The sequence below is a fragment of the Saccopteryx bilineata genome, chromosome 1, assembly GCF_036850765.1.
Source record: "Saccopteryx bilineata isolate mSacBil1 chromosome 1, mSacBil1_pri_phased_curated, whole genome shotgun sequence".
In the NCBI taxonomy this organism is placed as follows: Eukaryota; Metazoa; Chordata; class Mammalia; order Chiroptera; family Emballonuridae; genus Saccopteryx; species Saccopteryx bilineata.
This window is the reverse complement of record NC_089490.1, coordinates 57,539,626-57,552,911: the sequence shown is the minus strand read 5'-3', so window position 1 is coordinate 57,552,911 and position 13,286 is coordinate 57,539,626. Positions and strand designations below refer to the sequence as shown.

General features: G+C 41.4%; 1 protein-coding gene across 2 annotated transcripts in view; it reads left to right on the top strand.

Annotated features, from left to right (window-relative positions):
- CEP162 (centrosomal protein 162) overlaps nucleotides 1–2,397 on the top strand; it is a 98,341-nt gene extending 95,944 nt beyond the window's left edge. For both annotated transcript variants that reach the window (XM_066254215.1, XM_066254217.1), the window contains exon 27: nucleotides 421–2,397. In XM_066254215.1, the coding sequence (XP_066110312.1) occupies nucleotides 421–630 (210 nt within the window). In that variant the 3' untranslated portion in view covers nucleotides 631–2,397. The remainder of the gene's footprint in view (nucleotides 1–420) is intronic.
- The last annotated feature ends 10,889 nt before the right edge of the window (nucleotides 2,398–13,286 follow it).

Genomic DNA, 13,286 nt, shown 5'->3' with positions numbered 1-13,286 from the left:
ATGCTACCTGTGTGTGCTTTTATCATTATTTCTCGTTCTATAATGAGTGTGGTGATGTGTTGTGTATTAAAGCTGTCTTGATTGTATCACAAGTGGTGTTCTGAAGAGGAATAGTGTTTGGGGGATGTTTTCCAAGGTTCTAGAAATTCCTGATGCTTTAAATGGTACTCTTATTCACAGCTTAAAATAAAATAAAATAAAACTTCCTATCAGAATTAGATAGTACTTTCCCTCTTGTAGCCATCTTTGCCTGCAAGCCTGTTTATTGGCACAGTGAGCTCCATTAGGTAGGGCTCCTCCTCCTTCAGGTCACTGGTTTACTGCCCCCAGCACCGTCCCACTTCAGCTCTTTGAGATTGTTAAATGTTCTTCACCCACCCCCATGAACTCACAGTAATATGGAATTTCTTTTACTTACAGATAATACAGCATACACACCAAGTAGTAGAAACTGAACAAAACAAAGAAATTGAGAAATGGAAAAGACTCGCACAGCTGAAGAACCGTGAGCTGGACAAGTTCCGCACGGAGTTGGACGCAATATTAGATGTTCTCCGAGAGCTGCATCGGCAGGGCGTGGTCGTGCCAGTTGCTTTTGCAGAGGAAGTGACTGCGCCAGATTATTACTAGGAGTTCAGATTCCACAGGACCTGCTGGACAGTCCTGAAGATGTCTGGTGGCTGGGGTTGTGCCACTGTCAGAGGAAGGCTTTTGAAAACAAGTGGTCCAGTATATTGCCAGAGAACAGCACAAAACTACCCTTCAGAATAAATTGCCCTTAACCAGTAAGGAAAAAGCATTATGGTATATTTTACTGAAAGTCATTAACCGGTTATATTTTAAATAATTTATGGACAAGTCTCTTTATGTCAGGTGATTAGAATTGGTGAATTTTATAGTAAAAGTTCTCACTTATATTCTAAATAGGAAAAGAAAGTTGCACATACTCTGTCATTGTTGACTATATTCTTAGTTTTCAGTGCTAGAAAAAAAGCGCCTCTTTCTCATGGAAATAGAGGAATGTGAGCACAGTGGCTTGCACAACCACATTGACAGGCACCTGACTAGCTGAACTTCTGCTAATTTGGGCAGAAATTGTTAACGTCTGTACAAGTAGACAATGAACTATCTTCGGCTCTCCCAGATTTCCACTGCTACCTCTAAATGCCTCTTTTTTCACCTGATGGAGATACAAAATATATTTCACAAGTAGTAGGGGGATTTGATTTATTGTTTTATCTACATGTCTTAAATACCAGTCCATTTTTTATCTCTAAGATTATAGACAAAATACAACATTTCTACTTTCTCTATTTAAAAAGTAATATATGTTCTTTAGAAAAAATTCAAAGCATGTACAAAAGTAGCCAGATTATTATTTTACAATTCCCATTTCCAAAAGCAGATAGTATTGTAAGATTAAAAGATACTGGTGAGTTGGCCCTGGCCGGTTGGCTCAGCAGAAGAGCGTTGGCCTGGCGTGCGGGGGACCCGGGTTCGATTCCTGGCCAGGGCACATAGGAAGCTCCCATTTGCTTCTCCACCCCCACCCCCTCCTTCCTCTCTGTCTCTCTCTTCCCCTCCCGCAGCCGAGGCTCCATTGGAGCAAAGATGGCCCGGGCGCTGGGGATGGCGCCTTGGCCTCTACCCCAGGTGCTAGAGTGGCTCTGGTTGCGGCAGAGTGACACCCCGGAGGGGCAGAGCATCGCCCCCTGGTGGGCAGAGTGTCGCCCCTGGTGGGCGTGCCGGGTGGATCCCGGTCGGGTGCATGCGGGAGTCTGTCTGACTGTCTCTCTCCGTTTCCAGTTTCAATAAGAAAAAAAAAAAATTCTAAAAAAAAAAAAAAAAAGATACTGGTGAGTTAAAGCTATAGCCCCTTTGTTTTCAAATGTTATAGCTGAGCACTGTCCAACAGAAGCATAATTATTGAAAGCCACATAAATTCTTCATTTCATTGTAGCTACATTTCAGAAGATTTTAAAATGAAGTTAATTTGAGAAGTTTATACCATCTAATATATTCAAAATGTGAATATAAAAGTTGAGTTTTTACATTCTTTTTTTCATACTATAAATTCTGGTATAGTAAATATAAAAACATCTCAACTTTGGCCACTTTCCACTTGCTCAATAATCATAAGTTAATAAATGTAATCCTAGAATAATTACAATGTGAAATACTGTATAAAGGACAGGTAAAATAGATCTTGGTAAAATTATGAATAGCAAACATGAAATACAGAAATTAAATATAAGAAATACAGTGACTGCTTAATGTCCCGTATTTTTTAATGTCCTTGTCCTAAGAGGGTAGAAAAAGCATTAATTATTATTTGCTACATTTTTATGGGAAAGAATCTTATTTTAAGTTATATATTAATATAGACTATTTTGATTATTTGCTTTGTGTGTGTTTTATCTGCAAACCTATTAATTTATAGCTACAGCCATTCCTCCCTGTTTCTGAGCAGCTATTCATGTGGGCTTTGTTCCAGGCACAGACATCACTGATTCTGAAACACAAGAAAGTTGCAGGCATTGCATAGATGATTACTTACAGCAAAAGTGCATCCTATTTTGATGAGGATTTTATATTCTGTTTTGGGATAAGCTATGCACATGGCAGGTCTTTGATTCTGTTTACAGATTAAAGATCCAAGAGTACTGCCAGAACTTTTAGTTACAACTAAAAACAGCAAGAACCATACTCCGTTCCTTAGTCACTGCACTGAGGGCCCAGGATGGTAACAAGGAACATAGACACAGTTAGACTCTGGAGTAAGAGGGCTTTTCTGAAGATTTGAGCTCCCTACATCCACAGGCCTTCCCTTCAGGAAACTTAACAGAATATATGACTTGCTCCTGACACACCGCTTTTGTGCAGAAATTTCTAATCAGATCCACACTGTGAGCCCGTAGTATTCTATAACTAATATCTACCCATAACCCTGGGCAGGGCAGGCCTTCATATGAGGGCCCCATACCATGTTGCAAAAATCTTTATGACATGTCTAGAAGATAAAAGCATTCCTCTTTCCCACCCATCCCTACTAATCTAACTAGGTAAATCCAAGATATGCAGGCACATTAAATAAGAGGTATTCCTACTCAGAATAAAATAAGATACTTTGTAAGTTACAACAGCCACCCTGCTTCAGAGAACTCTTTAAGGGAGAGGAGTGAGATTTGAATGTTTTCTAGTCCTTTTAAGTTACTGGACTAAGTTTGTTTTAGCATCTGAACCATTTATAGCCTTTCCTCAGTTTCTATAGAAGTCTTTAATAAAAAGCACATGTGTTTTTTCTCAGTGCCTGTCCAGCGTGGTCAAGGGGGTTCCTAGCACCGATACCCGATTTCCTCCCCACCAGGGTAAACCGTAGCAGGTCCACTTTCCTCTCTGGGTTTGCTGAAAACTTCATAGTCACCTAAATAGAATGAACAGGACAGGTTTTCTTTCCCACCTACACCCGTTTTTTAGGATTGTTGTAAGTATCAACAGGAAATCTATTCCACAGGAGGAAAAGAGGCATCAAGTTTCATTAGAATTAAATGAGTTGTTAGTAAATTCAAGAAAAAGAAACGGGCTAGACTTTGTGGAGGAGACAAAGAGGGCAGTGGTGCTACATGCATCCTCGGAGCACAGGTGATGAGAACGCAGTGCAGTCTGGCCTGTAGAGCTTGTCGTAGTGAGCATGCCCTGCCCTTGAGCCCCTCCTGGTCACCTAGGGTGAGTGCCACAGTGCAGAAACTTCTGATGTAGGGGACAGATAAGCAGTACACTGCACATGGCCTGTGTAACTCCTTAGAGAAGAGTCTGGCAGAGTATTAGGGGAAGGATTTGTGAGGAATAAGGCAAAAGTGAAGTCATGAGGGAAGGTATTTATGAAAGGGTTAAACTGAGCCTGCTTATTTGACAAGGCTGAGTGGAAGGAAGCACCTTTTCCCACCCACCTCCTCCAGGCAGTCGGTCAGTCACACAGGGCATATCCCTGTCCTCTTACCTGTTTCCTCATTATCATGGCCATGACCAAAGAGCCCTAATGAGAACAGCCAGGTGCTCACTCCTCTGCCCTGGGGCCAGAGCCTCCACAGCAGCCTGGTCCCTCACACAGACGGGCTCAGCAAACAAATCACCTTCTTTTGTCCTTTGTCCTCCATCTAAATACAACCCTTTCCTGTCCTCCAATCCCCAGAGACCTGGTATCTACTCTCATTCACGACACAGCTACCATCACAGGCAGGATAACCTCAGATCTGCCTCTCTACCTATCCTCTCTCCTGAGTGTCCGCCCCTAGTCCCAATTCCTGCCAGAATTACTCACTGTTCTCATAAAAGGAAACATGTTTGGAACCAGCTTCTTTCTCTCCCTAGAATCAGCTACCCACTCCCCTGGAGTTCACCACTGCTTAGTCCTAAACGTTGAGGGATTCTTGACCTTAGACAATTCAGGGTGCTATGTAACAAATTACCCTAGATGAAACAAGTCTAGTTCTCACAGTTCTGGAGGCTCAGAAGTCCAAGATCATGTCTGGTGAGGGTTTGCTTCCTTTTTGAAGATGGATGGCTCTCTTCTCTGAATCCTCCACATGGTGGAAAACAAAATAGCAAGCCCTTCTGAGACTTTAACAAAGGCACTAAACCCATTCATGCGAGCTCTAACTGCATAAATCCTAAATACCTCCCAAAGACCCCACCTCCCTCACACTGGGGTTCCAGTGTGAGTTTTGAGAAGACATAAACATTCAGTCCACACATTGGCTAACTCTCCCCAGCATAGAATCATCAAACCTGTACCAGTTCCTTCAAAGCAATGCTTATATCTCTCTGTCCTTTCCCATTTCCATAGCTGCTGCCCCTTAAGCCCAATCACCGTTTTACTTTTTTTTGTTTTTTTTACAGGGACAGAGAGAGTGAGAGGGACAGACAGACAGACAGGAACGGAGAGAGATGAGAAGCATCAATCATCAATTTTTCATTGCGGCACCTTAGTTGTTCATTGATTGCTTTCTCATGTGCCTTGACCGTAGGCCTTCAGCATACCGAGTAACCCCTTGCTCAAGCCAGCGACCTTGGGTCCAAGCTAGTGAGCTTTGCTCAAACCAGATGAGCCCGCGCTCAAGCTGGTGACCTCGGGTCTCGAACCTGGGTCCTCGGCATCCCAGTCTGATGCTCTATCCACTGCGCCACCATCTGGTCAGGCTACTATTTACTTTTTTTATAGAAGTTTGCTTCATCTACCCCAATGCTTTTCTCATTCCAAAAAGACTGTGGCCCTGGCCGGTTGGCTCAGTGGTAGAGCGTCGGCCTGGTGTGCAGGAGTCCCGGGTTCAATTCCCAGTCAGGGCACACAGGAGAAGTGCCCATTTGCTTCTCCTCCCCCTCTCCTTCCTCTCTGTCTCTCTCTTCCCCTCCCGCAGCCAAGGCTCCATTGGAGCAAAGTTGGCCCAGGTGCTGAGGATGGCTCCATGGCCTCTGTCTCAGGCGCTAGAATGGCTCTGGTTGCAACAGAGCAACGCCCCAGATGGGAAGAGCATCGCCCCTTGGTGGGCGTGCCGGGTGGATCCCGGTCGGGCGCATGCAGGAGTCTGTCTGACTGCCTCCCCGTTTCCAACTTCAGAAAAATACAAACAAACAAAAAAAAAAGACTACACAATAGCAGTGCCAGGAAGTTCTTCCTAAAACTCTGTGTACCACCATCCCATCCCTATTGTTCTTCTGGTGTAAGTATCAGAATTTTACTGTAACCTACTCAGTCTGATCCCAGCCTTCCTCTCCAAACTCCATTCAAGACCTCTAATCTTACACAAATCCTCCCTATTAATTTTCTTTACTGCTGTAACAAATTACCACAAATTTAACAGCTTAAAACAGCACAGATATATCTTACAGTTCTGTAAGTCCAAGGTCCAACACAGTTCTCACTGGGCCAAAATCAGGGTGTCTGTAGGAGGGAGTCTCCTTGCCTTTGGCAGCTTCCAGAGGGCACCCATCTTCCCGGGCAGGTGGCACCTTCCCGTCTTCACAGTCAGCAACGCTGCACCTTTCCCAGCACTCTTCCGTGGCCACTTCCTCTGACTCCAAACTCAGCTGGGAAAGGTTCTCTGCATTTGAGGACCCATGTGATTAATTGGATTCACCTGGATAATCCAGGCTAGTCTTCCCATCTTAAGATCCTTAACCATGTCTGCAAAGCCCCTTTGCCATGAATAGTAATATGTTCACAGGTGGCTACCTTGCATGGGTGGAGGGGAGGGGGATTCTGCCTGTCACAATCCCCTCGATCAAACCAAACTAATCTAACCATGCCCTCTCTGCTGCCACCTTGACTCTGTCCTCATCTTTTCCATTTGACCACCTCCCACCACTTCTTTTGTCCACCATGGGTTTTCATGATCACATTCTTCTCTGAATAGAACATATTCAGCATCTTATGTCTGATTGCCTTTCTTCCTTTACACCAGAGGTTCTCAACCTGTGGGTCGCAACCCCAGCGGAGGTCGAACGACCAAAACAGGGGTCGCCTGAAGCCATATGTATTTCCGATGGCTTCAGGTGACCCCTGTGTTTTGGTCGTTTGACCCCCACCGGGGTCGCGACCCACAGGTTGAGAACCGCTGCTTTACACACACACTGTAATGCCAGTAGCCAAGGCCAGACAAGTCCGCACTGGATTTGGGCAGATGGTAGAAAAACTGTGGAATCCGAAAGCATTGGGTCATTCCTGATTAATAGATTCTCATAATGGCGGATGAGCAAACAGGCAGGGGAAAACCTCAGGCAAAGAAACAGCAAAAACTGGCCCCTCACAGTGGTGGGCAGGCAGTCTACGATCTGCCATCCACAATCCCTCTGAGCACAACTACCCATAGCCTTACGTAGGCTATGCACTGTGCCTCTGCCACGGGCTCACGTACTAATCAGCAAGGTGCTTGCAGCTGGCACACCAGCAAGCAAGCCTAACACAGCAGTTTTCCCAACACATGCACACACACATCTCTTTATTTTCCTAACATCTAGAGGAATCCAATTCCATGATGATGATGATGATATTGGCAATAATGGCACAGGCCTCTCAAGTGCTCGGATAAAGAAGGAATCTGTGCAAAGCTACCACAGAAATAGGCTGATAACTGCTATAGTGTTTATGGAGTCAACTAATAGTTAACCATTTTTTTTGGTTTGTTTATATCACTAAGACTTTTTAGGCCATTGGTTTCTTTATAATTTAATTTTTCAATTATAGTTGATACACAATATTTTATTAGTTTCAGGCATGCACCATAGTGATTAGATATTTACATAACATATAAAGTGATCATCCAGATAAGTCTAGTACCCATCCTTATATAGAGTTATTTACGATTTTAATTTGAATTTTCTTTACTACTAACCAAGATTTTTCTTTAGGACAAAAACCTAAGAGGATTTCTTTCTTTAACAAATTGTCTACTAGCCTTTTGAACACATGATATTTTAATAAAGATTAGTGCTGTGCTACACAAATCCACAGGATTCTAACAATCTCACTAGATGTAATGACTAAGGAAGAAGAGCAAAAACCCGTTCCTAAGTGCCTTGAACCTCAAATTGCTCACGGGAGAAATCATTACCCACAGTGAGTTTCACACTGACAGGATGCCTCAGTGTGATGAAAAAGCCGATTTTCCTACTCAGTGGTGGTTATGCTGCTAATTTGTTGGATGCTAAAACGATTTTCACAGTTGTATTTGTTCCTAATAAGTATGGAACAGTTTAGAGTCTAGAAAAAGCAGGCTAAACATATTCCCATGCTGCTAGGTCACTGGGCTGAATTTCCCCCAGAAGAAAGACATAATTATACTCCATGAAAAAATTCTTCCTGAGAATATTAGGCTTTTAGAGGGCAAGGGCATGACTACAGTCCCCCAGCTGAGAGCTAGGATACGGCTGGAGGGAACTGGGGGAAATACAACAGGTCTGCGCAGAGGCACTGCTGCCCTCGTAGCCAAAGATATCACTGGTATCTTTAAAGACATGATACTCTCCCAAGACTACAATGTTGAGGCAGTTACTCTCCCAAGACTACAATGTTGAGGCAGTATGTGAACAAGAAATAGATTAAGACACAGCTGCATATAATTATCATCACAATTAATTAGAGTGTTTTGCTACTTGGAAAATAATTATCCCATTATTGTTTGAGGGTGCAGAAGAGCAATAGAAATAATAACAGTTGAGAGATCTTGGAGATAACAAAAATAAACCATTCTAAAATCTGTTGGATTCTTTAACAAATACAGGAAATGAGCTAGCTGTCTTCTGCAGACGTCTCTTAACACCAGGCTCACTCCTGCAAAACATGGAGTGTTTCCTGCACACAGAGGGAACAAGTCAAGTTTTCAGATCTTGAGAGGTATGGCAGGAAAGATCAGACAAGGACACAGAGCCAACTATGAATAATGCAAAAAGAGTGTTTGAAGTATAGATGGGGCAAAGAAGAAAAAAACTTCTTTTACATTTTTTTTAAAATGTTGCTTTGAAGATGAATCTTAAGAGATGGATGGAATTTTGTCCAAAAAGGATCTAAGGAAGAGAATTGAAAAACTGATTCTAAAATTCCTAGAGAAAGGCAAAGGACTCAAAAATGGCCAAAAACAAGTTCTAATAAGAACAAAATTGGAGAATTTATACTATTGTATTTCAAGCCTTCAACAAACAGTGCTGGAACAATTAGATGTCCATAAGCAAAAAAATGAATTTTGGTCCATCCCTCACAGATTAACTCCAAATGCATCATAGACCTTCACAGAAAATCTAAACTATAAAACTTCTAGAAGAAAAACTTAAGATTAAACCTTTATGACCTTTAGTTTGGCACAAATTTCTTTGATATAATACCAAAAATAAAATTTATGTTTTTTAAATTGGTAAGTTGGACTTTGCCGCTCTTCAACAATAACCATTAAGCAAATAAAAAGACAAGTCATAGACTAAAAGAAACTATATGCAGAGGTTATATATCTGATAAAGTATTTATATCCAGAATAACCCTCAAAACAGTAATATTGCCCCAATAAAACAATGACCCAAAGACTTGAAAAGACACCAGCAAAGATACCCAGATGAAAAATAAGCATATAAGATGCTGCATACTATTAGTCATTAATGAAATATAACTGAAAACACAATGAGATACTTCTACACACACATATTAGAATGAATACAATTAAAAAGACTGATTTTATGAGATGTTGTCAAGGAACCAAAGCAACCAGAATTCATATACACTGTGAGGAATTTCAAATGATATAACCACCATTTTGGAAAACTAGCAGTTTTTTAATAAGATACACACTTATCTACCATATAATTTGGACATTCCCCTTTTAAGCACATAAGGAAAAATGTATATATTCATATAGACTTGTAAACAAATATTCACAGCAGTTTTATTTTTAATAGCCAAAATTTTAAGTAACCCTATAAATAAATGAATAAACCAATTATGGTTTATCCATAAAATGAAACACTATTCAGCAATAAAATGGAATAAAATATTGATACAATAACCTGGATGAATCTCAAAATATGCTGAATGAAAAAAGCCAGATGTAACAGAGGAGATACTACATGACTGTATTCATACAAATATCTTATACATGCAAACCAATATACAGTGACAGAAAGCAGATCAATGGTTTCCAGGGAAGCGATGGGGCAGAAGGATTAGAAAAGGAAATGAGCCTGTCCAGGCAGTGACGCAGTAGACAGAGTGTTGACCTGGGACACCGAGGACCCAGGTTTGAAACCCCGAGGTCACCAGCTTGAGCATGGGCTCATCAGGTTTGAGCAGGGCTCATCAGGTTTGAGCAAGTCTCACCAGCTTGAGTGCAATGTCTCTGGCTTGAGTGTGGGGTCATGTCTATGGTTGCTGACTTGAGCCCAAAGGTTGCTGGCTTGAACCCACGGTTGCTGGGGTCATTGGCTCAGCTGGAGCCCTCCCAACCCCATTCAAGGCACATATGAGAAAGCAATCAGTGAACAACTAAAGTGCCACAATGCGTTGATGCTTCTTATCTCTCTCCCTTCCTGTCTCCCCACATCACTTGCTTAAAAAAAGAAAAGGAATGAAAAAATTTTTGTGGGTGATATATATGTTCATTATCTTGATTGTGGTGATAATTTCTTAGATGTTTACATATGTCAAAATATATTAAATTGTACACTTTAAGTATGTAAAAGTTATTTTGTCAAATGCACCTCAAAATTATTTTAAAAATTGCAATTATAAAAAAAAAGAAGAAATTGCAACTTAGTCCCAACCCACTTCTATGCCTGAAGTGAAATGATCAGTTCATTCACCATATCTGCCTAACAGGAAGAAGAGAAACTTCTCCCATGGAAGATGACATCATATGTACTGTCAATGAATTTTTCAAACAACGTTGACAAAATAATAAAAAAAAATTCCTAGACACGGAAAATACCAAGACTGTTTGAATGAATAAGAAACATTTGAGAACAAATGAAATCCCAGGTATTAGAGTCAGCAAAAAAAGACTATAAAATAATATGTTCAATAAACTAGAGGAATTTATGGACAAAATAGATGAAGGACAATGATTTTCACCAGAGAAATATACTAAGATGTATTTTTGAGAAGAATCTAACAGATACTCTTGAACTGAAGCTTTCAGTAGTGGAAACATAGTGAACTGAGAAGTTCCCAGGTGACAGTGCTTGTGGGCAGATGCCACAGCACCCTGGAGGGAAGGGGTGTTAATCTGCACGGTGAATAGGGTCATAATGTCCATGCAGAAAAAAGGGTTCATAGCAGATACAGAGACACCCTGGATGAATGTTATTGAAAAGACTGACTTCTCAATGAAAGGGAGACCCAAAGGTCTCCATGAGCTAACACAGGAAAGAGTGAGGAAACTGGTTCAACCAAGGTGTCTAGGAAAAAAATCTCCCTTAAAAAGTCTAAACCTAAGCTTCATGTGGATGTGGGATCCAAATTTATACTTCATTTATGATGCAGGAATCTCCAAGCAAAAAAACATATAATTCCAGATTGATCAAATCACTTGGAGCCTAAAGCTAACAACACATTTTTGTTCTCTAGGGAAACTTTTATAAGCCCAGGCTCATGGGACAATCATAGGAAAAAAAATAATACTTAAGAGAAGCTCACACAACTCTATACATGCACACACACAAGTCCAAGAACAGTCAGAAATAATTAACTGTAAGTAGAAGAAGCAAACTCTAAAACCCCAGGATGATTAGTATTCCAGAGGCAAAAATTCTGAAACAATCTAAAAGAGCATGAAGTGCTCTCTCTGGCCAGTTGGTTCAGTGGTGGAGTGTCAGCCCGGCATGTGGATGTCCAGGGTTCAATTTCCGGCCAGGGCACACAGGAGAAGCAACCATCTGCTTCTCCACCCCTCCCCCTCTCCTTTCTCTCTGTCTCTCCTCCCACTGCAATGGCTCAATTGGTTTGAGCACAACACCTCGGGTGCTGAGAATGGCTCTGTGGAGCCTCCTCCTCAGGTGCTAAAAAAAAATTAGTTTGGTTGCCAGCATGACCCCAGATGGGCAGAGCATTGGCCCCAGGTGGGGATTACCGGTGGATCCTGGTGTGGGTGCATGTGGGAGTCTGTCTCTCCATCTCCCCTCCACTCACTTAGAAAAAAATAGTAGTAAACAAATAAATAAAAGAGCATGAAATAAGTATGGATGAATCATTTTAAAAAATAAATCATTGAGCCCTGGCCGGTTGGCTCAGCGGTAGGGTATCAGCCCGGTGTGTGGAAGTCCCAGGTTCGATCCGGTCAGGGCACACAGGAGAAGTGCCCATGTGCTTCTCCATCCTTACCCCTCTCCTTCCTCTCTGTCTCTCTCTTCCCCTCCCACAGCCAAGGCTTCACTGGAGCAGAGTTGGCCCAGGCACTGAGGATGGCTCCATGGCCTCTGCCTCAGGCGCTAGAATGGCTCCGGTGGAAACGGAGTAACACCCCAGAGGGGCTGAGCATCGCCTCCTGGTGGGCATGCCTGGTGGATCCCGGTCAGGCACATGCGGGAGTCTGTCTGACTGCTTCCCAGCTTCTAACCTCAAAATAAATAAATAAATAAATAAATAAATAAATAAATAAATAAATAAATAAAATATTGAAAATATAATGAAAAAATCAGGGCATTATGAAAAAAGAATAGATCACTTAAAAAAACATGAAAATAAAATATATAACAATTGTATAAAATTCAATGGATTAATTAAACAATAGACTTTAACACTTAATATCTAGTATGTTTATTAAAATTCAGGAGTAATCTCTAAAATACTTGCTTAAAATAATAAATACAAAAGAACAAAAATGGAATGTGTAGAATAGGTCAGTCACTATTCTAAGTGCTTAATACATGTTATTACTTAATGCTCACAAACTTTGAGGAAGATGCTATCCTTTTTGTATAGAGAAATCTGAGTCTCAAAGAGATTGGGTCTCCTCATTAAGAGTGCACAGTTAGCCAGTGATGGATCCAAGCCCGGAGAGACTATCTCTCGACCCCATGCTCTTGACCATGACTACATAATATAAAGCAGGAAAAATAGGGCAAAGTAAATAAAAATCACAAAATAAGATGCTAAAAATAAACATCAGTAATCACAATATGTTTAGATGGAATAAATTCACAGGTTAAAAGATTTACAGATTTCATTTGTTTAGCTGAAACAAAGAAGAAATAAAATGTCAAACGCAGGTGAAAGTTAAAAAGAATGACATACAGAGGTCCAAAGTTAGAGACAGAAAAACACATACCAGATGAACACTAACCAACAGGAGGAATCACTCAAGCCTTCCCCAGTTTCATTATTTACTTGAAACCCAGCTTGGCCTGCCACTTAGTAGCTCTGTGCTCTGCAAAATACTAAATGTCCCAGTGCCCTACTTCTCTCACCTGTATAACAGATATGGTAAGTCTCCAAATAATGTTTGTTCGATGGCGTTCTGTTCTGTTGATGAGAGAGGGAAAAAAAGTCATTTCCTGGCTGCAGCCACCGTCTGTGTGAGACTCGCATGTTCTCTCCATGTCTGTTGGGATTTTCTCCAGGTACTCCAGATACGTGGGAGCAAATACTCGGCTTTTTAGTTTTACAGGTCCCCAGATGGAGTTCTCCCTGTGATGGATCATACCCCCAGGTCTCACCCAGACCTGACCTAGATGATTAAAGTGATGACATTTGGGACATTTCAGCTGATAAGATTTAGGCTATATAGTGGAGTTTGAGTTGATGCTATAAT